Source organism: Petromyzon marinus, chromosome 58 (assembly GCF_048934315.1).
Source record: "Petromyzon marinus isolate PM22_M1 ecotype Great Lakes invasive population chromosome 58, UKy_Petmar_22M1.pri1.0, whole genome shotgun sequence".
NCBI classification, from domain to species: domain Eukaryota; kingdom Metazoa; phylum Chordata; class Hyperoartia; order Petromyzontiformes; family Petromyzontidae; genus Petromyzon; species Petromyzon marinus.
Window position 1 is genome coordinate 9211876 of NC_133724.1, and position 22687 is coordinate 9234562.

General features: G+C 51.3%; 1 protein-coding gene across 1 annotated transcript; it reads left to right on the plus strand.

Annotated features, from left to right (window-relative positions):
* Positions 1 to 8798: 8798 nt before the first annotated feature.
* LOC116955216 (WAP, Kazal, immunoglobulin, Kunitz and NTR domain-containing protein 2-like) lies at positions 8799 to 22412 on the plus strand. Its single transcript, XM_032976231.2, has 5 exons — positions 8799 to 10594; positions 13225 to 13445; positions 18316 to 18444; positions 19335 to 19545; positions 19708 to 22412. The coding sequence occupies exons 1-5, from the start codon at positions 10343 to 10345 to the stop codon at positions 21622 to 21624; spliced, it is 2730 nt and encodes a 909-aa protein (XP_032832122.1). The 5' UTR covers positions 8799 to 10342; the 3' UTR covers positions 21625 to 22412.
* The last annotated feature ends 275 nt before the right edge of the window (positions 22413 to 22687 follow it).

The window sequence follows — 22687 nt, forward strand, 5'->3', positions numbered from 1 at the left end:
GATAACTCAGGGTCCCATAGACTAACGCATGGTCCCATAGACTAACACAGCATCCCATAGACTAAAGCAGGGTCCCATACACTAACGCAGTGTCTCATAGATTAACGCAGGGTCCCATAGACTAACGGAGGATCCTATAGACTAACGTAGCATCGCATAGACTAACGGACGTTCCCATAGAGTAACGCAGTGGATTAATGGACTAATGTAGCGTCCCAAAGACTAACGGAGAGTCCCATAGACTAACACAGGGTCCCATAGACTAACGCAGTTTCTCACAGACTCACAAAGGGTCCCACAGACTAACGCAGTGTCCCATAGACTCACACTGGGTCCTATAGATTCGCATTGGTCTTTAAGCGTTTGACTCGATCCTCACACTGGCCCCATTGCTCAGGGAGGATTAAATTTCTCCCGTTCTCTGGCTTCCTCAACAATATTGATGCAAACCCAACGACACGGGGGAACGCGTGCACTCAGCCCAGAGCTTGTGATACAGAATCCATACAGAGACAAATACAAAGTTCCCCCGTGTAGCTTGCACGGAGGGTTTTTGGGGTGCGAGCCACTAACAGCCGGGAGTCTAACTGTGGTGGCCAGCTTTTGTTGTGCAGTGCGGCAACCACTACGCCCCCCCGCCCCGCACAAATACACAAAGGTCCCATACCCCACTGTGCAGCCTGTTGGGGCAAGTGCTGTTAGCGAGCAGCGCCTATTGGCGGTTGGTCAGGCTAACGCCACACCGGGCCACCTTTGTGTCCCCCAGTGCTGATGTTTACACTCCGTGACAGGTACTCATTCTTAGACTAAGTAGACCTAGGGGAGGTGAAGGACCAGTTCAGATAATCGTCACCGGTGTCGGCCCTGAGCCGGGATGGAACTCTGGTTGTGGGGTTCGTGGCGCGGTATGGCACTAACTGCGCAGGACAACATGCAAAGCGCCTCCGTCTAGTCTCATCAACATTGGGGGGCAAGAGCCGTTAGTGTGCGTCCGAGGACTGATTGTGGCCAGCACCACGCCCGACCGCCTTTGTCTCCCCCCAGCAGCGATGTTCACACACTGCACCGGGTGCTCATTTGAGGCTGAGACGACCTAGAGGAGGCCCAGGAACGAATCCTTATGATACCCGTTTACACACACACACACTCTATGTGGTCACCATACACAGACACACACATAACAGCAACAATGTTCGGCCCTTTGCTGAGCCACTGCTCGATTGTTTTTGCCCCGTGCACTATTTATCTTGAGCCCAGCTTTTGCAGCCTCCGCCACGTTTTCCTTGTGTTTGTTTTCTTCTTTCTGGAGCACTCCGGGGTCGTCCCGTCTCGCTGGATGCTACAACAGCGACCGCGCGTGTCTTCGGCAAATCGGAGCCGGTTCATATTTTCCCCATTAACGGGTCGATGCCTTTTGTGACTCGAGCCCCCCCCCCCACCCATCTTCTGATGTAGTCTAGGCCAACGAACGTCGTCACCTCGTCTGACTCCGTGTGGAGTCAACACAGACTACCCGGTTCTTCTACTGCTGCTGTGGTGGTGGTGGTGGCCAATAGTGCACAAAGCAGAGTCTAACAATAACAGGTCTACACCACTCTGGACAGTGACACATACATTATCAGAGTTGTTGTTTTTTGTTTGCGTTCCGACCGCAGGTATTGTGGTCAATGTAAACATGACTCCTTGTAAAAAAAAGGTGTCAGTTTTGTTGCCAGATAAAAAGAGTAAAAAATCAATTATCATATTTTGTTACTGGCAAATGAGGTTTCCAATGGTGTAAATGCTTACCCCGAGCTCTCATACTCTGATGGTGCATTGTCTTTGAGTCGTGCGCCTTTTGGCGTCTTCTGGTCCAACACCATGTGAGACGAGGCTCTAAAGAAAGCTGTCTCGGGTTTGGACCAATCAATTTCAAGGACAGTGCCAATACATTATCAGAGTTGTTGTTTTTTGTTTGCGTTCCGACTGCAGGTATTGTGTTCAATGTAAACATGACTCCTTGTAAAAAAGGTGTCAGTTTTGTTGCCAGATAAAAGGGGGAAAAAACAATTATAAATAACAGGTCTGTTCTCCTATAACGCGGTGATGGTTGCGTTCCTGAAGGACACCGCGTTATGGAAATATTTGCGTTATAATAAATGATGTATATGGAACATAGGGGGCTAGGCACACAGTCCGCGATAACACGCATGAGATGCGTAACGCAGGGCCTGAACAAAGACTGAGGTTACGCGCCGTGGGTAGAATCCAGAAGGACGCTGATACTGGGCAGTTGGAGGCAGTCGCCCTCCAGCAATAACGGAGGGCAGTGGAGCTTTGCTCACAACAACGAGCAGAGCGCCGGGCGGATAAAGCACAGCAAGTTGGCACAGTAGGGGGTACAGGTGGTGCATCAGTTAGTAATCTCAGTCAGTCAACGCATGGCACCTGCTGGGTCTGCCCCGTGACCTCCTGCCAGCGGGCGTTCGACACTTCACGTGGCCTTAACGTGCACATAGCCTGGCACAAGCGCCGTGGTGATGTCACCGCCACTTAGTGGCGAATGGCGGTTGTTGTTTAAGCATGCAGCAGCATCGCAACGCATCGTGCGATGTCGATGCTGCGCCGAGGCAGCCGTGACACTCCGCTTATCCCTACTCGTGCTGTGACGTAGTTGCGTTCACTCAGTCGCGTTATATCCAATTGGCATCCGCGTTGTAAAAATAATGTGTCTGTGTGTGTGCTTTTATAATACATTGCTAGCGGTACATCCAGTTTGGGTTGTGAAAGCACGCGTTATAGGATAACAGACTCTCTTAACAACTCAGCACGGCCCCTGTCAACAACGTGCATATTTAGCCGACGTTTCGGGGCAATGGCCCTTCTTTACAGTACAGATACAGATCCACAAACTCACACAGAAACTCATAGACTCACAATCAGACCCATGGACTCACACATAGACCCATAGACTCACAAAGAAACTCACAAACTCACACAGAGACCTACAGACTCACACAGAGACCCATATACTCACAAAGAAACCCACAAACTCACACAGAGACCCATAGACTTACACAGAGACCCACAGACTCACACAGAGACTGATAGACTCACATACAGACCCACAGACTCACACAGCGACCCACAGACTCACGCTAGACCCATAGACTCACACAGAGACCCACGGACTCACACAGAGACCCATAGACGTATGCAGAGACCCAGAGATTCACACAGAGACAGGCAGACTCGCACAGAGACCCACAGACGGACACAGGCAGAGCGGATAATAATAACAGTTGGAGACAACAATTGTTTACCTTATAAGAATGACATTTTGAAATGTTCTATGATGGTCAGTTTTTTTTTAATTGGCCCATGAATAGTTGGTACACGAGTCGCAGGAGCCATTGAGGAACAGATAACTTATTCTAACATGTTCGCGTACGCTTTCATCAAGTAACCCGTGCGTGGCTGTCTGCAAGTACATTGATTGTGTTATTATTGACTCAAATTGTAAATGTCGTAGTGCGATTACTCTCCAGCACACAGCCGATGTGCTGAACTAGTAACGAATTGGCCACGTTTAGTTTACGTGACAAAGCCTTACTAGTTGGCTGTGTCGGGTGGTTGCGGGTTTAACGACACATTTATATTTACGCAATCTAACTCCCTCCCTCCCCCACAAAAAAAAAACTTTTTTATGAACACTGCTACTACTACGACGTTTCAAACCGAGTAAATTCTGGCACGAAATTTTGTTAATGCCACGATTGCAGATGGCTCGTGGGTGCCCTTCAAATATTTCCAAGCAACAACTAAAAACGACACACACACACACACACTTTTTTCTCTAAGGCCACTTAGTTTCAAAGACAATGAATCATATTGTGTTATCGGAGCATTGTTTGCATGTTCACCACAAGTAATGTGTGAGGTTAATGCAGTAACTTAATTCCTCGCAAAGGTTCTCGATTTGTGATGTTTGAACATCTTAACACAATTCCTGTTTCATTGCCAGAAAGGATAAAAAAAATTCCCAGAGATACAAAGAGCCCCTGTGTAGCCTTAACAGACTGTAGGGGCAAGTGCTGTTAGCGAGTAGCATCTATGAAGGCCGGCACGGCACACGAGGGGTGGGTGGCCGACACCACGCCCACCTTTGTCTCCCCAGTGGCGATGTTTACACACCGCACCAGGTACTCATTTGAGGCCGAGTCGACCTAGGTGATGCTCAGGACCGATTCAGATAACACTATGTAACACAATTTTTGTTCCTGAGTAGTAAGTGTTATTTGTAATTGCTTATGCCTAAAAAGTATAGTGTCTTCAAAAATTACTCACACCGACACGTTGTAACAAGTCACCTGCTTACACTTCATTCACCTATTCTTGCCCCAGTTGTAGGCACTCCTATTACTATCTGTACAGTCACTTATGGTTAACTTCTCCCTACTATTATCTAACTTTTGCCTCCCTTATCCTGCGCTCAGCAGCTCTGCTCTCAGCAACTTCGCACACAGCGTCTCGGCACACAGCGTCTCCGTACACAGCGTCTTCACACTCAGCGTCTCCACACACAGCGTCTTCACACTCAGCGTCTCCGCACACAGCGTCTTCACACACAGCGTCTTCACACACAGCGTCTCCGTACACAGCGTCTTCACACTCAGCGTCTCCACACACAGCGTCTTCACACTCAGCGTCTCTACACACAGCATCTCCGCATACAGCGTCTCTACACACAGCATCTCCGCATACAGCGTCTTCACACTCAGCGTCTCCACACACAGCGTCTCCACACTCAGCGTCTTCACACACAGCGTCTCCACACTCAGCGTCTCCACACTCAGCGTCTCTCACACAGCGTCTACACACTCAGTGTCTCCACACACAGTGTCTTCATACACAGCAACTCTGCATCTCCACCGCTTCCCTCACCTACGCTCCCTCAGACCCGCTCACCCGTCTGTCCCGGGCAGGGGGATCAGCCAACACCCGCCCGGCGACAGCGTGAGGGTTGAGGTCCCGTTGACGGCTAGAGCAGCGAGACGTCTTCACTCTTCGTTCCCGGCAACAACTCCCCGCTCCGCTCACGCACACGCCCTTATATCCCCCTGCCAATTATCCGAGACCTCTCGTGCGTCTCTTTAAGCTCTCGCCAGGCTGGCGCCTGTTGGCCCATCAATCCACCCTTATCTCCCGTCTCCCTGGCAACACCTCCGGTCGACCCCGTTTGCACCCGCGACACCCCTTACAACCGGCGGTTTGTTCGTGCAAACATCACGCGCACATGTGCACCCGTTTGCTCTAAGTTGCCCTCGGTTAACGGTGCGCACCGCGAATTTCACGAATCTACAAAAGTATAAAAAATGGCTATTACTCCCCACAAACTTTGCTTTTGTTACCAGGACAGTGATATTTTGAAATTTACCTATTTTCATTGAGAAATTAGGAAATAGCACTTACTACCCAGGAACAAAAATAAATTGAAAACTTGATACACAGCGTAATCGTCACCGTTGTTGGCCGTGAGCGGGAATCGAACTCGGGTTTCCGGGATCATTGCACAGCGTGCAGACCACTGCACCACCGCTCCCCACATATAGAGACAAAGATCCCCCATATAGCCTTAACAGACTGTTTGGGAAAGTGCTGTGAGTGAGCACCCACAAAAACATGCATACACACACGTAAGGATACAGACATACACACAAATGTACACATGTACGAGGTAAACAAATACGCACCGTACGCAGTCGGAGGCGGGGGGGGAAGCACAACAAGCTAAACACACAAAAAGTAGCTCTAAAGAAATAAGGTTGTGTTAATCTAGATGATGATGATTTAAAGTACATCGCTCCAGTAGCTTCCCAACATCGGAAGGGAGAGCGTTCCAGACGGCCACAGAAGCGCGCATCTGAAGATTCCGAGCGATGCTCTTGGTGCTGCTGTTGTTCGATGGCGAGCCAAGGACGACGATAATGCCACGCACTCCCAAACACACTTTAGTGTCATTCTTCCAAATCAGTTGCGGACTCTCGCCCCACCACCACCACCACCACCCCACACCTACCCCCCACACCTACCCCCCCCCACACCTACCACCACCACCCCACACCTACCCCCCACACCTACCCCCCCCACACCTACCACCACCACCCCACACCTACCACCACCCCACGACCACCACCACCCCCACCCCCACCCCCACCCCACACCTATCCCCACCCCACACCTACCAGAACCACCACCACCCCACACTTACCCCCACACCTACCACCACCACCACTCCCACCCCACCACCACCCCACACCTATCCCCACCCCACCCCCACCCCACCCCCACCCCACCCCCACCACCACCCCACACCTACCCCAATACCTCTCCCCAACACCTACCCCCCATACCTACCACCACTCCCACCCCACCACCACCCCACACCTACCCCCACCCCACCCCCACCCACCCCACCACCACCCCACCCCCACCACCACCCCACACCTACCCCAACACCTCTCCCCAACACCTACCCCCCACATCTACCCCTACCCCACCCCCACACCTACCCCAACACCTCTCCCCAGCATCCTCCCCCCGCTCCGCAGGCGTTTGAAGGAGGCTGAGCGAGGTAATGGGTCCATGATGGACGCCCCCTTTGATTTCCGTGTAAACATTTGAGTGAAGGGTTCCATTTAGGGCTTCTTTTTTAAGCATGGCAGTCCCCCCCCCCCCCCGCTTCTTTGATGGCGCCCGCAGACTTTTTTTGCCATCTGGCGGCGCAGGAAGAGCAGAGATTTATTTTTTGCCTCTTTGATTCACGGGGGGGGGGGGGGCAGAGTTGACCCCCTAACCCCCTCCAGTGAAAGTGTTGACGTTCAGGACTTCACCCTCTTCCTCTGAGAGTCGATCTCATTCCCCGGGACCTCGCCTGCTCCGCTTGTCGCTGCAGTCACCTGCGGGACTCCACCACGCTCACAGGCGTCATGTTGCTGCTCCACTCTCGACCCAGTAACATCTGTGGAGCGTGGATCGTCCCCCTCTCTCTACATCTCGATAACGTTGCATTTTGTTTTTACATTTGCAATGTCATTGTGTACAACTTCTGGTCCTTCTCTGGCACCTACGATTACCACTATTGGCTAAACGTACGGTGTGAAAGAAGTTCAACTTACATACACGATACTATACAATTCACGCTACTAAACACTGCACTACGACAATATACACTACTACATACTGCACGACTTATCACTACACGACTATACACTCCAATGAGCACTGTCCAACATACATACTAAACTTCTGAAACATCTTCTCTCCTTACGTGATCTGTGTAACATCTCCTTGCAAGATCTCTCTATGTGACCAGTGTGTAACATTTCTGTGTGTGGGTGTAATTTCTCTTTTTGCGTGATCTGTGCAATATCTCCGTTTGACATTTCATTGCGAGATCAGTGTGTGTAACCTGTGTGTGTGCGATCTGTGTGTGTGCGATGTGTGTGTGTGCGATGTGTGTGTGTGTGTGATCACTGTGTGTGCGATCTCTGTGTGTGCGATCTCTGTGTGTGCGATCTATGTGTGTGATCTCTGTGTGTGTGATCTCTGTGTGTGTGATCTCTGTGTGTGCGATCTCTGTGTGTGCGATCTCTGTGTGTGCGATCTCTGTGTGTGCGATCTCTGTGTGTGCGATCTCTGTGTGTGTGATCTGTGTGTGTGTGATCTCTGTGTGTGTGATCTCTGTGTGTGTGATCTCTGTGTGTGTGATCTGTGTGTGTATGATCTCTCTGTGTGTGATCTCTGTGTGTGATCTCTGTGTGTGTGCGATCTGTGTGTGTGCGATGTGTGTGTGATCTGTGTGTGTGTGTGATATGTGTGTGTGCGATCTGTGTATGTGATCTCTGTGTGTGTGTGATATGTGTGTGTGCGATCTGTGTATGTGATCTTTGTGTGTGTGATCTCTGTGTGTGTGATCTCTCTGTGTGTGCGATCTGTGTGTGTGTAATATGTGTGTGTACGATGTGTGTGTGATCTGTGTGTGTGTGTGATCTCTGTGTGTGCGATCTGTGTGTATGTGATGTGTGTGTGCGATCTATTTGTGTGATCTCTGTGTGTGTGTGATTTGTGTGTGTGCGATCTGTGTGTGTGTGATGTGTGTGTGCGATCTCTGTGTGTGATCTCTGTGTGGGTGATCTCTGTGTGTGTGCGATCTGTGTGTTTGTGATGTGTGTGTGCGATCTATGTGTGTGATCTCTGTGTGTGTGATCTCTGTGTGTGTGATCTCTGTGTGTGTGTGATCTGTGTGTGTGCGATCTGTGTGTGTGATCTCTGTGTGTGTGATCTCTATGTGTCTGCGATCTGTGTGTGTGTGATCTCTGTGTGTGTATGTGTGTGTGCGATCTGTGTGTGTGTGATCTGGGTCTGTGTGTCTGATCTGGGTCTGTGTGTCTGTGTGTGTGTGATCTGTGTGTGTGTCAGGCGGAGTGTTTGGGTTGTGGTTTTTCTATGAAGTCTCTCACACTGAGCAGGAATGAAAGGTCAGGCGCTAGGAACTCGAATAATATTTGTCCACATGACGGCATTAGAGACAAACGCAGCTCCTATTACAGAGCTACACACACTCACATATTACCAATACACAGTACACTCACATGCATATACACTCACGTATACAAAGACAAAGGTCCCCCTATAGCCGTTAACAGACTGTTGGGGAAAGTTCTGTTAGCGAGTAGCAGCACCTATGAAGGCCGGCACGGCACACGAGGGGTGGGTGGCCAGCACCACGCCAAGCCGCCTTTGTCTCCCCAGTGGCGATGTTTAAACACCGCACCGGGTACTCATTTGAGGCTGAGTCGACCTAGGGGAGGCCCAGGACCGGTTCAGACAATCGAGACCGGGTGTTGTGTGGCCGCGAGCGGGAATCGAACTCGGGTGGCCGGGTTCGTAGCGACAGCGCAGCGCTAACCGCTGCGCCACCGCTCCCCCCACTCACCCACCTACAACACTCCCCAAAGCGACCACCCTCTCGCTCTCTCCAGCTGTAGCTCTGCTCCTTTAAAACCCACGTTCACTCTTGGTAAGAGTGAATCTTCTTAACATCTCCGACCTGCTAACTCCTCCCGTCTTCCTCCTAGACGCCTTCATTGTGCTTAAGGTTATAACGACCCCTGATAGCTGCGCCTGCGATTGTGTCTCTGTGCAAGTCAGTCGCTAGCACTGTGTATGGGGAGTGTGTCTGGTGTGTTTATATATAAGTGAGTAAGCTATATGAAAACACGTGCATGTGATTTTATTTTGCACGTGTATGAGTGTGTGTAGGTTTGTCCTTGTGTGTATTTGTAAGTACATATATCATACATGTGAGTGCATGCATGTTGGTATTTGTGCGTGTGTCTACTAGAATGTGGGTGCATAACGGTGCATGTGTCTGATGGTGTGCTTTGCTAACAGCACTTGCCCCAACAGTCTGTTACAGGCTACACGGGGAATCTTTGTCTTTGTGCGTGAGTCTTTAGATTAGAACCAGGTACATCTTGAGAGTCGATTCACCTCTTGACACATTTTAATCTATAAGATAATAATTATACATTTAACACAGGCGCTGTGATTGTAAAATTAGCCTTCACCAAATGTACGTGTATATTCGGTATATATTCTAAACTCTTTGCATCTTGATCACCAATTGTTATTAAGCACGTGTAATATTTGTTTTTATTCTTAATTATCTACAGCTGCAATAGCATTCAGCAGGAGAGTTAAATCAATTTCACAAAATGTGCGGACAAATGGTGAATCTGGCAAACGTGACAGCGCTCTCAATGTGAGTATCATTTTGCTCAGCAGACTTGAGAGACTTTCTTTGCTTAGCTTCCAGAGCAAAGTTGTTGAATATTGTAGCCGCTGCTGCTGCTGCTGCTACTGCTGCTTATTTCGACGAGAGTTTCCCATTCGTATCGAGGTCGCCTGATGCGCAATTTGTAATTTGCCAACATTGATGGCAAACGCGGCTGATCGTCATGAAAATAACATTCGAACAAATTAAGAATCAACGCAATATTAACACTAATAACAGAAAGGTTGTAGACACTATAGATTTAATCTGCGAAAAAATAAACTCTCTAACTACAACATCGAAGCAATTAACTAGGCCAGGTTAATGTTGAAGGGGCTATTGATTCACGACACGGGGGATAGGCGTCGGGCGCAGCCCTGAAATTCCTTTTCTCAGCTCACTGCTTGCGGAACAGGGTGGGGGTCTGCCACCAGAGGCAGCTATTAAAGAACCAGAAGGTGGAATAGAAGGGGGGGGGGGTGAATAAAACGAACATTCGATTTTTAGAGCCGCAGAAATTCACAAATGTGTCCGCGCGACTGCCATCCGTCTCTGTCCCTCTTCCTGCTGCTGCTCCTGCTCCTCTTGCCGCCACCGCTGCCGTTGTTGATTGAGGGGAGCCCCGTGGGGGTGGTGGGGGGGCCCGTGTCTCTGGGGGGCTCCTCGGCCCCCCACCGCGTGCGCTATTCCCACGCTGGGCTGTGTCCGAACGAGGTGAACCCCAACCTCTGGGTCGACGCGCAGAGCACCTGCGAGAAGGAATGCACGGCCGACCACGTGGGTCTAGCACCATACTCACCACCAATTACCACACTCACCACCATCACCATACTCACCACCAATTACCACACTCACCACCATCACCATACTCACCACCAATTACCACACTCACCACCATCACCATACTCACCACCAATTACCACACTCACCACCATCCCCATACACACCAAAACACCACCATCAACACACTCACCATCACCACCATTACCACCACACTCACCACCATCACCATACTCACCACCAATTACCACACTCACCACCATCACCATACTCACCACCAATTACCACACTCACCACCATTGCAATACTCACCACCAACACACTCACCACCATCCCCATACTCACCACCAATTACCACACTCACCAACATCACCATACTCACCACCAATTACCACACTCACCACCATTGCAATACTCACCACCAATTACCACACTCACCACCATCACCATACTCACCACCAATTACCACACTCACCACCATTGCAATACTCACCACCAATTACCACACTCACCACCATCACCATACTCACCACCAACACACTCACCACCATCACCATACTCACCACCAATTACCACACTCACCACCATTGCAATACTCACCACCAACACACTCACCACCATCCCCATACACACCAAAACACCACCATCAACACACTCACCATCACCACCATTACCACCACACTCACCACCATCACCATACTCACCAACAATTACCACACTCACCACCATTGCAATACTCACCACCAACACACTCACCACCATCCCCAAACACACCAAAACACCACCATCAACACACTCACCATCGCCAACATTACCAGCACACTCACCACCATCACTACCACCCTCATCACCATTACCACCACACTCACCACCCATCAACACCACCCTCAGCACAATCACCGCACTCACCACCACCCTCCCCAACATCGACACACTCAACAATACCACCACCCTCACCACCACCACCCTGACCACACTGACCATCATCACTACACTCACCACCACCCTCACCACACTTACGACCATCATCACGCTCACCAACATCACCATCACCACCACCCTCACTACCCCAACCATTACCACCACACTCACCATCACCACACTCACCATCATCACCATCACCACACTCACCACCACCTTCACCACACTCACGGCCATCACCACACCTACCACCACCATTACCATTACCGCCACCACCCGCACAACCCTTACCACACTCACAACCTTCACCATACCACCACCCTCACACCACCATCCTTACCACCATCACCACCACCCTCACCACCCTCACCACCACCCTCACCACCACCCTCACCACCACCCTCACCACCCTCACCACCCTCACCACCACCGTCACCACCCTCACCACCACCCTCACCACCACCCTCACCACCACCCTCACTACCACCTTCACCACCCTCACCACTACCCTCACCATCCTCACCATCACCCTCACCACCACCCTCAACACCACCCTCACCACCCTCACCACCCTCACCATCCTCACCACCACACTCACCACCCTCACCACCCTCACCACCACCCTCACCACCCTCACCACCCTTACCACCCTCACCACCACACTCACCACCACCCTCACCACCCTCAGCACCCTCACCACCCTCACCACCCTCACCATCACCACCATCACCACCATCACCACCCTCACCACCCTCCACCATCACCACCCTCACCACCCTCACCACCCTCACCATCACCACCATCACCACCCTCACCACCCTCACCACCATCACCACCCTCACCACCCTCACCACCACCCTCACCACCCTCACCACCCTCACCACCACACTCACCACCCTCACCACCACCCTCACCACCTTCACCACCCTCACCACCCTCACTACCACCCTCACCACCACCCTCACCACACTCAGCACCCTCACCACCCTCACCACCACCCTCACCACCACCCTCACCACCACCCTCACCACCCTCACCACCACCCTCACCACCCTCACCACCATACTCACCACCACCCTCACCACCACCCTCACCACCACCCTCACCACCCTCACCACCACCCTCACCACCTTCACCACCCTCACCACCCTCACTACCACCCTCACCACCCTCACCACCACCCTCACCACACTCAGCACCCTCACCACCCTCACCACCACCCTCACCACCCTCACCACCACCCTCACCACCCTCACCACCACCCTCACCACCCTCACCACCCTCACCACCACCCTCACCACCACCCTCACCACCCTCACCACCACCCTCACCACCCTCACCACCCTCACCACCATACTCACCACCACCCTCACCACCACCCTCACCACCACCCTCACCACCACCCTCACCACCCTCACCACCACCCTCACCACCCTCACCACCATACTCACCACCACCCTCACCACCCTCACCACCACCCTCACCACCCTCACCACCCTCACCACCACCCTCACCACCACCCTCACCACCACCCTCACCACACTCACCACCCTCACCACCCTCACCACCACCCTCACCACCACCACCCTCACCACCACCCTCACCACCACCCTCACCACTCTCACCACCATCACCACCCTCACCACCCTCACCACCACCCTCACCACCACCCTCACCACCACCCTCACCACCACCCTCACCACCAGGTGTGTGAGAACCACGAGAAATGCTGCCAGAACGTGTGCGGCTCTCGCAGCTGCGTGGCTTCCCGCTTCGTGGCCCCTTCCACCTCCTCCTCCTCGTACTCGGCCGACGAGAGGAGACCCCCTTTTGGGAGACAACGGGGACCGGGAGCCACCTGCGCCCGGGTCATCTGCGCCCAGCAGGGGTCACGATGCGACCTATGGGATGGGCAGCCAATCTGCAGGTGAGGAGTCGTAATTGTTTTTGTCATTATTTACTAATCGCAGATGTTTGTTGTAACCTTGGCACAACCACGTGGAAGGTGAGTCGAGTCAGACGTTAACTCATGGCGAGATGTTAACCACCTCGCCTGGTATGCAGGACGTCGCAGGCTCGATCCCGACCCTGACGCCTGCTGCTGTATATTTGGAGTTTGCGTGTCTCTCTCTCTCTCATCATCACAGTGGCTAGGAGATGTTAACTACCTCGCCTGGTATACAGGAGGTTGCGGGCTCGATCTAGACCCTGCCACCTTCTGTATATTTGGAGTTTGCGTGTCTCTCTCTGCGGGGTCACGTAGATGTTTGCTCCGGGTCCTCTGGTTATCCCCTTCATCATTGGGAATCAAGGCGTTTAGAGTTCATATTTGGCTGCTATAAATGTCCACGTGATGATAATCCTACTACGTTGAGCTTTCATTTGTGATAGCCAGATGGTCACTTCTGAAAAAAAGCTACGCAGCTCAGTGAGGCCTTACCTGCTACACATATACACGTTTAAGTAGTTTAGTTGTAGTTACAGTAGACTCTCGATTATCCAGTTGCGGAGATTTTGACAAATTAAAGTAATAACTCATGTATGTTTCCCCATAAGGCCAAATTGATAATCTAAAAACAGTGATACAACATTGTTATTCTTAGAAATGTGTATTACAAAGTCACGTGCAATAAATGTGTGTTGCTCCGGTTAATCCGGAATCCACGTGAGATCGCCCTACAGTACAGTAGTTGCCATATCTTTACAATAGTGGGGCGGAGTTTGATGTTGATTGGCGTGGCTCTGCTGTTGTCATCCACTAAGTGGGCCGAGTTTTCTGCTGGGCTGGAGCAGGAAAGTGTATCACTGATCTCGCGCATCGATCGGTCGATCGTTAGTATTCGTTCTAAATACAAAGAGTAACAATCGAAATCGTCAGGTGTGCTTCATTTTGAGTAATTTATTGGATCATTTATGTCGTTATTTTTATTTATACCCTAGATTAATGGTTTTTGGCATTGAGATCCGCGGGAAATTGTTATATTTTGGACTATCTGCGATTAAGAATTTTCCGCAGCCATCCTCTCCGACATTAGTGTGGATAATCGAGAGTTTACTGTACATATTGTATATATATGCAATACAAGGACTTCTCTAGTTAAGAACGAGTTAGGTTCCAGGGGTTTGTTCGGAAGTCTATTTGTTCGTACGTCTAACTTTACTCCTGGCGATTCCAAACACGTTGTATGGCGTGTACACTAAACACGGAGAATGGTTTAAAAGTTGTATAATCTCCTGTAGATGTAGATATCACTGGTTCATCATATTCTGCAGATGCCACTGGTTCTTGATGTTCTGCAGATGTAAATGCCACTGGTTCTTCATGTTCTCCGGATGTAGATGCCACTGGTTGTTCATGTTCTGCAGATGCCACTGGTTCTTTACATTCTGCAGATGTTGACGCCACTGGTTCTTCACGTTCTATAGATGTATATACCACTGGTTCTCCACGTTCTGCAGATGTAGATGCCACTGGTTCTTATTGTTCTGCAGATGTAGATGCCTCTGGTTCTTCATGTTCTGCAGATATAGATGCCACTGGTTTTTCATGTTGTGCAGATGTAGATGCCACTGGTTCTTCACGTTCTGCAGATGTAGATGTCACTGGTTTTTCACGTCCTGCATTGTAGATGTCACTGTTTTTTCACGTTCTGAAGATGTAGATGCCAATGGTTCTCCACGTTCTGCAGATGTAAATGCCACTGGTTCTTCGTATTCTGCAGATGTAGATGCCTCTGGTTCTTCATGTTCTGCATATATAGATTCCACTAGTTCTTCATGTTCTGCATTTGTAGATATCCACTGGTTCTTCACGTTCTGCACATGTAGATGCCACTGATTCTTCACGTTCTGCAGATATAGATGCCACCGGTTCTTCGCGTTCTGCACATGTAGATGCCACTGGTTCTTCACGTTCTGCAGATATATATGCCACTGATTCTTCGTATTCTGCAGATGTAGATGCCTCTGGGTCTTCACATTCTGTCGATGTAGATGCCATTGGTTCTTCACGTTCTGCAGATGTAGATGTCACTGGTTCTTCACGTCCTGCAGTTGTAGATGCCACTGGTTCATCACGTTCTGCAGATATAGATGCCACTGAATCTTCACGTTCTGCAAATGTAGATGCCACTGATTCTTCACGTTCTGCAGATGTAGATGCCACTGGTTCTTCACGTTCTCCAGATGTAGATGCCACTGGTTCATCACATTCTGCAGATGTACATGCCTCTGGTTCATCATGTTCTGTAGATGTAGATGCCTCTGGTTCTTAATGTTCTGCATATAGAGATTCCACTGGTTCTTCACGTGCTGCAGATGTAGATGCCACTGGTTCTTCACGTTCTATAGATGTAGATGCCACTGGTTCTTCACGTCCTGCAGTTGTAGATGCCACTGGTTTTTCATATTCTGCAGCTGTAGATTCCACTGGTTCTTGGTATTCTGCAGATGTAGATGCCACTGGGTCTTCACATTCTGTAGATGGAAATGCCACTGGTTCTTCACGTTCTGCAGATGTAGATGCCACTGAATCTTCACGAACTGCAGATGTAGATGCCACTGGTTCTTCACGTTCTCCAGATGTAGATGCCACTGGTTCATCACATTCTGCAGATGTACATGCCTCTGGTTCATCATGTTCTGTAGATGTAGATGCCTCTGGTTCTTAATGTTCTGCATATAGAGATTCCACTGGTTCTTCACGTGCTGCAGATGTAGATGCCACTGGTTCTTCACGTTCTGTAGATGTAGATGCCACTGGTTCTTCACGTCCTGCAGTTGTAGATGCCACTGGTTTTTCATATTCTGCAGCTGTAGATTCCACTGGTTCTTGGTATTCTGCAGATGTAGATGCCACTGGGTCTTCACATTCTGTAGATGGAAATGCCACTGGTTCTTCACGTTCTGCAGATGTAGATGCCACTGAATCTTCACGAACTGCAAATGTAGATGCCACTGGTTCTTCACGTTCTGTAGATGTAGATGCCACTGGTTCTTCACGTTCTGCAGCTGTAGATGCCACTGGTTCTTGGTATTCTGCAGATGTAGATGCCACTGGGTCTTCACGTTCTACAGATATAGATGCCACTGGTTCATCACATTCGGCAGATGTAGATGCCACTGGGTCTTCACGTTCTACAGATGTAAATGCCACTGGTTCATCACATTCGGCAGATGTAGATGCCACTGGTTCTTCATGTTCTGTACATGTAGATGCCTCTGGTTCTTCATGTTCTGCATATATAGATTCCACTGGTTCTTCACGTGCTGCAGATGTAGATACCACTGGTTCTTCACGTTCTGTAGATGTAGATGCCACTGGTTCTTCACGTCCTGCAGTTGTAGATGCCACTGGTTCTTCATGTTCTGCAGCTGCAGATGCCACTGGTTCTTCACGATCTGCAGATGCAGATGCCACTGGTTCTTCACGTCCTGCAGTTGTAGATGCCACTGGTTCTTCATGTTCTGCAGCTGTAGATGCCACTGGTTCTTGGTATTCTGCAGATGTAGATGCCACTGGGTCTTCACATTCTGTCGATGGAAATGCCACTGGTTCTTCACGTCCTGCAATTGTAAATGCCACTGAAACTTCACGTTCTGCAAATGTAGATGCCACTGGTTCTTCACGTTCTGTAGATGTATATTCCACTGGTTCTTCACGTTCTGCAGATGTAGATGCTACTGGTTCTTCACGTTCTGCAGCTGTAGATGCCACTGGTTCTTGGTATTCTGCAAATGTAGATGCCACTGGTTCTTCACGTCCTGCAGTTGTAGATGCCACTGGTTCATCACGTTCTGCAGATGTAGATGCCACTGGTTCTTCACGTTCTGTAGATGTAGATGCCACTGGTTCTTCACGTCCTGCAGTTGTAGATGCCACTGGTTCTTCATGTTCTGCAGCTGCAGATGCCACTGGTTCTTCACGATTTGCAAATGTAGATGCCACTGGTTCTTCACGTTCTGTAGATGTAGATTCCACTGGTTCTTCACGTTCTGCAGATGTAGATGCCACTGGTTCTTCACGTTCTGCAGCTGTAGATGCCACTGGTTCTTGGTATTCTGCAGATATAGATGCCACTGGGTCTCCACATTCTGTCGATGGAGATGCCACTGGTTCTTCACGTTCTGCAGATGCCACTGGTTCTTCACTTTCTGCAAATGTAGATGCCACTGGTTCTTCACGTCCTGCAGTTATAGATGCCACTGGTTCATCACGTTCTGCAGATGTAGATGCCACTGAATCTTCACGTTCTGCAAATGTAGATGCTACTGGTTCTTCACGTTCTGCAGATGTAGATGCCACTGGTTCTTCTTCATCACGTTTTGCAGATGTAGATGCCACTGAATCTTCACGTTCTGCAAATGTAGATGCCACTGGTTCTTCACGTTCTGCAGATGTAGATGCCACTGGTTCTTCGTGTTCTGCAGCTGTAGATGCCACTTATTGTTCATGTTCTTCAAATGTAGATGCCGCTCGTTCTTCATGTTCTGCAGATTTAGATACCACTGGTTCTTCACGTTTTGCAGATGTAGATGCCACTGGTTCTTCACGTTCTGCAGATGTAGATGCTACCACTGACATCTATCGCGCGACGGTTAAACTTATGACTCTTGGTCTGAACAGGCAACTCGACATACGGGACAGGTTTTGTTCGTGTCTCTGAAAGTTCGCAAATCAAATGTTCACAAGTGGAGGAGTCCCTGTAATTATATTGTGTATATATGTATTATATTGTATATATATTTATAATCCCTGGCCACGGGCATCTCCCGGCGTGCCACGTGGTGAGGTGCAGGTGCAGGGACCGCTGTGAGCCGGACCCCAGCTTCACGTGCGCGTCAGATGGCCTCACCTACTACAACCGCTGCTACATGGACGCCGAGGCGTGCAACAAGGGGGTCGCGCTAGCGGTCGTGCCCTGCAGGTGTCTCCCGCACGGAGGAGCTAGAGATGATGTGTAGAGATGCGTTGGGATGCATTGAGATACATAGAGATGCATAGACATACATAGCGATGCATAGAGATGCAGAGGGATGCATTGAGATACATATAGATGCATAGATGCATAGAGATACATAGCGATGCATAGAGATACACAGAGATACATAGAGACGTAGAGACATATAGATACATAGAAACACATCGAGATAAATAGAGACATAGCGATACATAGAAACACATAGATACACACTAATCTGCCACTAAACGCACCATCGTCACGTTACTCCTCAACAACATCAAATTATAAAAATCTAAACAATTAGAATACAGTATATATATTTACACATACTATTGTAATGAGACGTCTTCAGACACGACTAATACTTTTGACGACAGGGTCACAGAGTAACAACAGCGCTGACCAAATTATAGCGAAGTCGACCACATAGCAACGACGGTGACATACAACTCTATAGCTGGGTGACTCTCTAGCGACGACGGCGACGAAGGCTACGTAGATGACTGACGACACAGCGACGACGGCAACAAAGAGACGACAGCGACAACAGCGACGACAGCCAGGACCCCGAACCCCTACAAAAACCCCGCTCGCCTCTCCCCTATATTCACCCAGCATGGCCAAGCTCCGCCCCTGGCCACGCCCCTCTTCTCATGCTTCCTCACGGGTTCTGGGAGCTTCCAGATCTATCACCTCTTGACCGTTGTTGGCCTAGTTATCCTCCCCTTGTGGTCGCTCGCGTGTGTGTCACCTTATGCTGCACCCATACCCATAGTTAGCATTTAAGGCCGCTAGATAGCGATACTGTCATTACACTATCATTGCCTTAACCCGACGCTGACTCCAACCCCTAGGTTTCAGCTATCCTGGTCAGCTGCCTCTTCCGAGTCCAGCACGCAGGTATCGAACCAATCCCTCGGGGGATCAGAGGCCACTTCAATCAACTCTCCCACACCCGCCACTACCGCCCAGCCAGACTCCGGAAGACTGGGCCATGATGAACCTCCCCGGGCCCCGGCAGAAGAAGTCGTGGCCCCCGTTCTCCTGTCGAACCCAGTCCACCAGGTAAGGTGAACCCATAGACTCACATTGAACCTATAGACTCAGACTGAACCCATAGACTCACACCAAACGCATAGTCTCACACTGAATCCAAAGACTCACACTGAACCCCATAGACTCACACTAACCCCATAGACCTCCACTGGTGCGTCTCTCTCCGCTCAGGTGATCCGCGCCGGAGGCACGGTGAGCTTCGTGTGTGGTATCGGAACTCGCTCCAAGGCCGAGGTGACGTGGGAGAAGCAGCTGCAGCACCCACAGAGCCGGCACGGCGCCGGCGGCAGCACCGCCGCTGCCACCAGCGCAGTAGCAGCGGCAGCAGCAGCAGGAGGGGCAAGAGGTTCAACAAGAGGAGGTGGTGGTGCTGCTGGTGGTGCTGCGGGTGGTGATGGTGCTGCTGGTGGTGGTGCTGCTGGTGGTGCTGCTGGTGGTGGTGATGCTGCTGGTGGTGGTGGTGCTGTTGGTGGTGGTGGTGCTGCTGGTGGTGCTGGCGGCGAGACTCCCGAGTTTGTTGGACTAGGCCCCTCCGGGGCGGACGCGGTGATCGTGATGAGGCCCGACCACGTGTACGGCAATGCCGTGGTGACCAACATCGGGCAGCTGGTCATCTACAACGCGCGCCAGGAGGACAGCGGCAGCTACACGTGCCTCGTGTCGAACCGCGCCGGCGCCGTCCGGGCCAGCTTCACTCTCTCCGTCATCCCATTTCCTCCCGCGTCCTCCTCTTCCTCCTCATCGTCTGGCCACAACAGCAACAACCACCACCACAGCCATCACCATCATCTTCATCACCACAGCTACCACCAGCAGCAGCATCACCAGAATCATCAGCAGGACTTTTGTCATCAGCCGGCGGACCGCTACGCGGGCTGCGGAGGCAATCAGCACGTCTTCTGGTTTTATGACGCGCGGCGCAATGGGTGTTACACTTTCCTCCGGGGCGACTGCAGGAGATCGGCATCAAGCAGTGGTGGAGGTGGTGGCGGTGGTGGTGGAGGAGGACACAGAGGCTTCGTGCAAGGAGCTGCAGGAAGCAGGCCTCCTCAAGGTGCTGCGTCTCCACCACGAGCCGCAGCGTCTGCTCAAGGTGACAATTTTGGACAAGCGTGGGGTGCTGCCGCTGCTGCTGCTGCTGCTACTGGTGGTGGTGCTGATGGTGGCGGTCTCAATAGAAGACCCTCCCCATTTTCTTCACTGTCATTATCTGGTGGTGGTGGCGGTGTTGGCGGTGCTGACAGCGGTGACGACGATGCATTGGGATCATCTCCATCATCATCATCATCTTCTTCTTCGGCAGCCGCAGCAGCATCGACAGGAGGCCCGTCTGGCGGCACCACCACCACGACCATCGGAGGCCACAGCAACGCGTTCGAGACGCACGAGGACTGCCGCGCCGCATGCGTCAACGAGACGGCACGCGTGTGCTCGCTGCCTCCCGTGCAGGGCCCCTGCAAGGCGTGGGAGACGCGGTGGAGCTACAACCCGCTGGGCAAGCGCTGCGCCACCTTCCTCTACGGGGGCTGCGAGGGCAACGGCAACAGCTTCGCGAGCCGCTCGGCGTGCGAGCGCGCGTGTCCCCTGACCTCCGGCACCTCCGTCGGCTCGCCACCGGCCTCCTCATTCTCCTCCTCTTTGTCTTCCTCGGCGGCGGCGGCAGCGGCGTCGTCGTCGTCTTCGTCCGTTTGCCGGCCGTGCAGGACGAAGAACAAAATCGTGCCGAGTTTCTGCCGCAGCGACTTCGCCATCGTCGGGCGGATGCTCGAGGTGGTGGACGATGGCACGGACGCGGGCCTCGTGCGCTTCACGGTCGACGAGGTGCTTAAGGACGACAAGATGGGCCTCAAGGCATTCAATATCAAGCTGCTGGAGATCACCATGCTGCAGGTCGACTGGGGCTGCCCGTGCCCCAACATCACCAGTGCGGAGGCCGGCCCCTTGCTGGTGATGGGCGAGGTGCAGGAGGGCATCGCCGTGCTCTACCCCGACAGCTACGTGAGAGCCGTGAGCGAGCGCCGGGCCCGGAAGCTCTACGAGGTGGTGGACAGGAAGACCTGCGACCTCCTGCAGAGGTTTCACGACTAGAGGGTGGTAGTGGTGGTCGTGGTGCTGGTGCTGGTGACGATGAATGGTGGTGGTAGTGGTCATGGTGGTGGTAGTGGTGGTGGTGATGAGTGGTGATGGTGGTGGTGGTCATGGTGGTGATAGTGGAGGGTGTGAAAATTATGGTGATTATTGATGGTGGTTTTGCTGATGGTGTTCCTGAAAATTATTGTGATCAACAAAGATGGTGGACGTAATGTTGGTGGTGAGGATGGTGGTGGTTGCAGTTTTGGTGGTGATTGTGGTGGTTATGGTTGTGATGGTAGCAATGGCAATGGTGGTGGTGATCATGATGGCTTTGTTGTGGTGGTGATGATCATGATGGCTGTGTGTGGTTGTGGTGATGATCACGATGGCTTTGTTGTGGTGGTGATGATCATGATGGCTGTGTGCGGTGGTGGTGATGATCATGATGGCTGTGTGGTGGTCGTGGTGGTGATCATGATGGCTACGTGTGGTGGTGGTTGTGGTGATCATGATGGCTGTGTGGTGATGGTGGTGGTGATGTTGGCTGTGTGTGGTGGTGGTGATCATGATGGCTGTGTGTGGTGGTGGTGGTGGTGATCATGATGGCTGTGTGTGGTCGTGGTGGTGATGGTGGTAGTGGTGATAGTGAAGACACCCAGCCTTAAATCTCAAATCTTGAAGCCAGCGCCTCCGCCTTGGCCATTGTGAGCATAAAAGACATCCAAAACCTTTAATCCACGATGTAAGCTGTGCTGGCTCCATAAGTCTGATCTGACGCGGCCATTACGAACCCTTTGAGAGAGAAACGCAGAAGGGGCTTGAACCCAGCATCTCGGTGGTTCTGGCTCAGTGCCGTTCAGCACGGACTGAATGAACTCTTTGACAGAGACCGACATCTAGACCCAGGACTTGAACCCAGGATTCCAGCTGTGACACGGCCATTATGAATCCTTTAGCGAGAGAGACACTCTACCACCGTGTGTCCATCACCAATCGCCTGCTTGAGTAGAGGACTCACAAGGAACTGCTGTTTACACATAATGATTTATGATATAAAAAGATACTTTACTTTGAGACC

Bases quoted from the DNA above. Each gene is read 5' to 3' on its own strand.
- LOC116955216 (XM_032976231.2), top strand. From the start codon at position 10,343: ATGTGTCCGCGCGACTGCCATCCGTCTCTGTCCCTCTTCCTGCTGCTG. The intron at 13,446-18,315 runs GTGAGGAGTCGT...GGTGAGGTGCAG, and splicing joins GATGGGCAGCCAATCTGCAG to GTGCAGGGACCGCTGTGAGC. The intron at 18,445-19,334 runs GTGTCTCCCGCA...TCCAACCCCTAG, and splicing joins CTAGCGGTCGTGCCCTGCAG to GTTTCAGCTATCCTGGTCAG.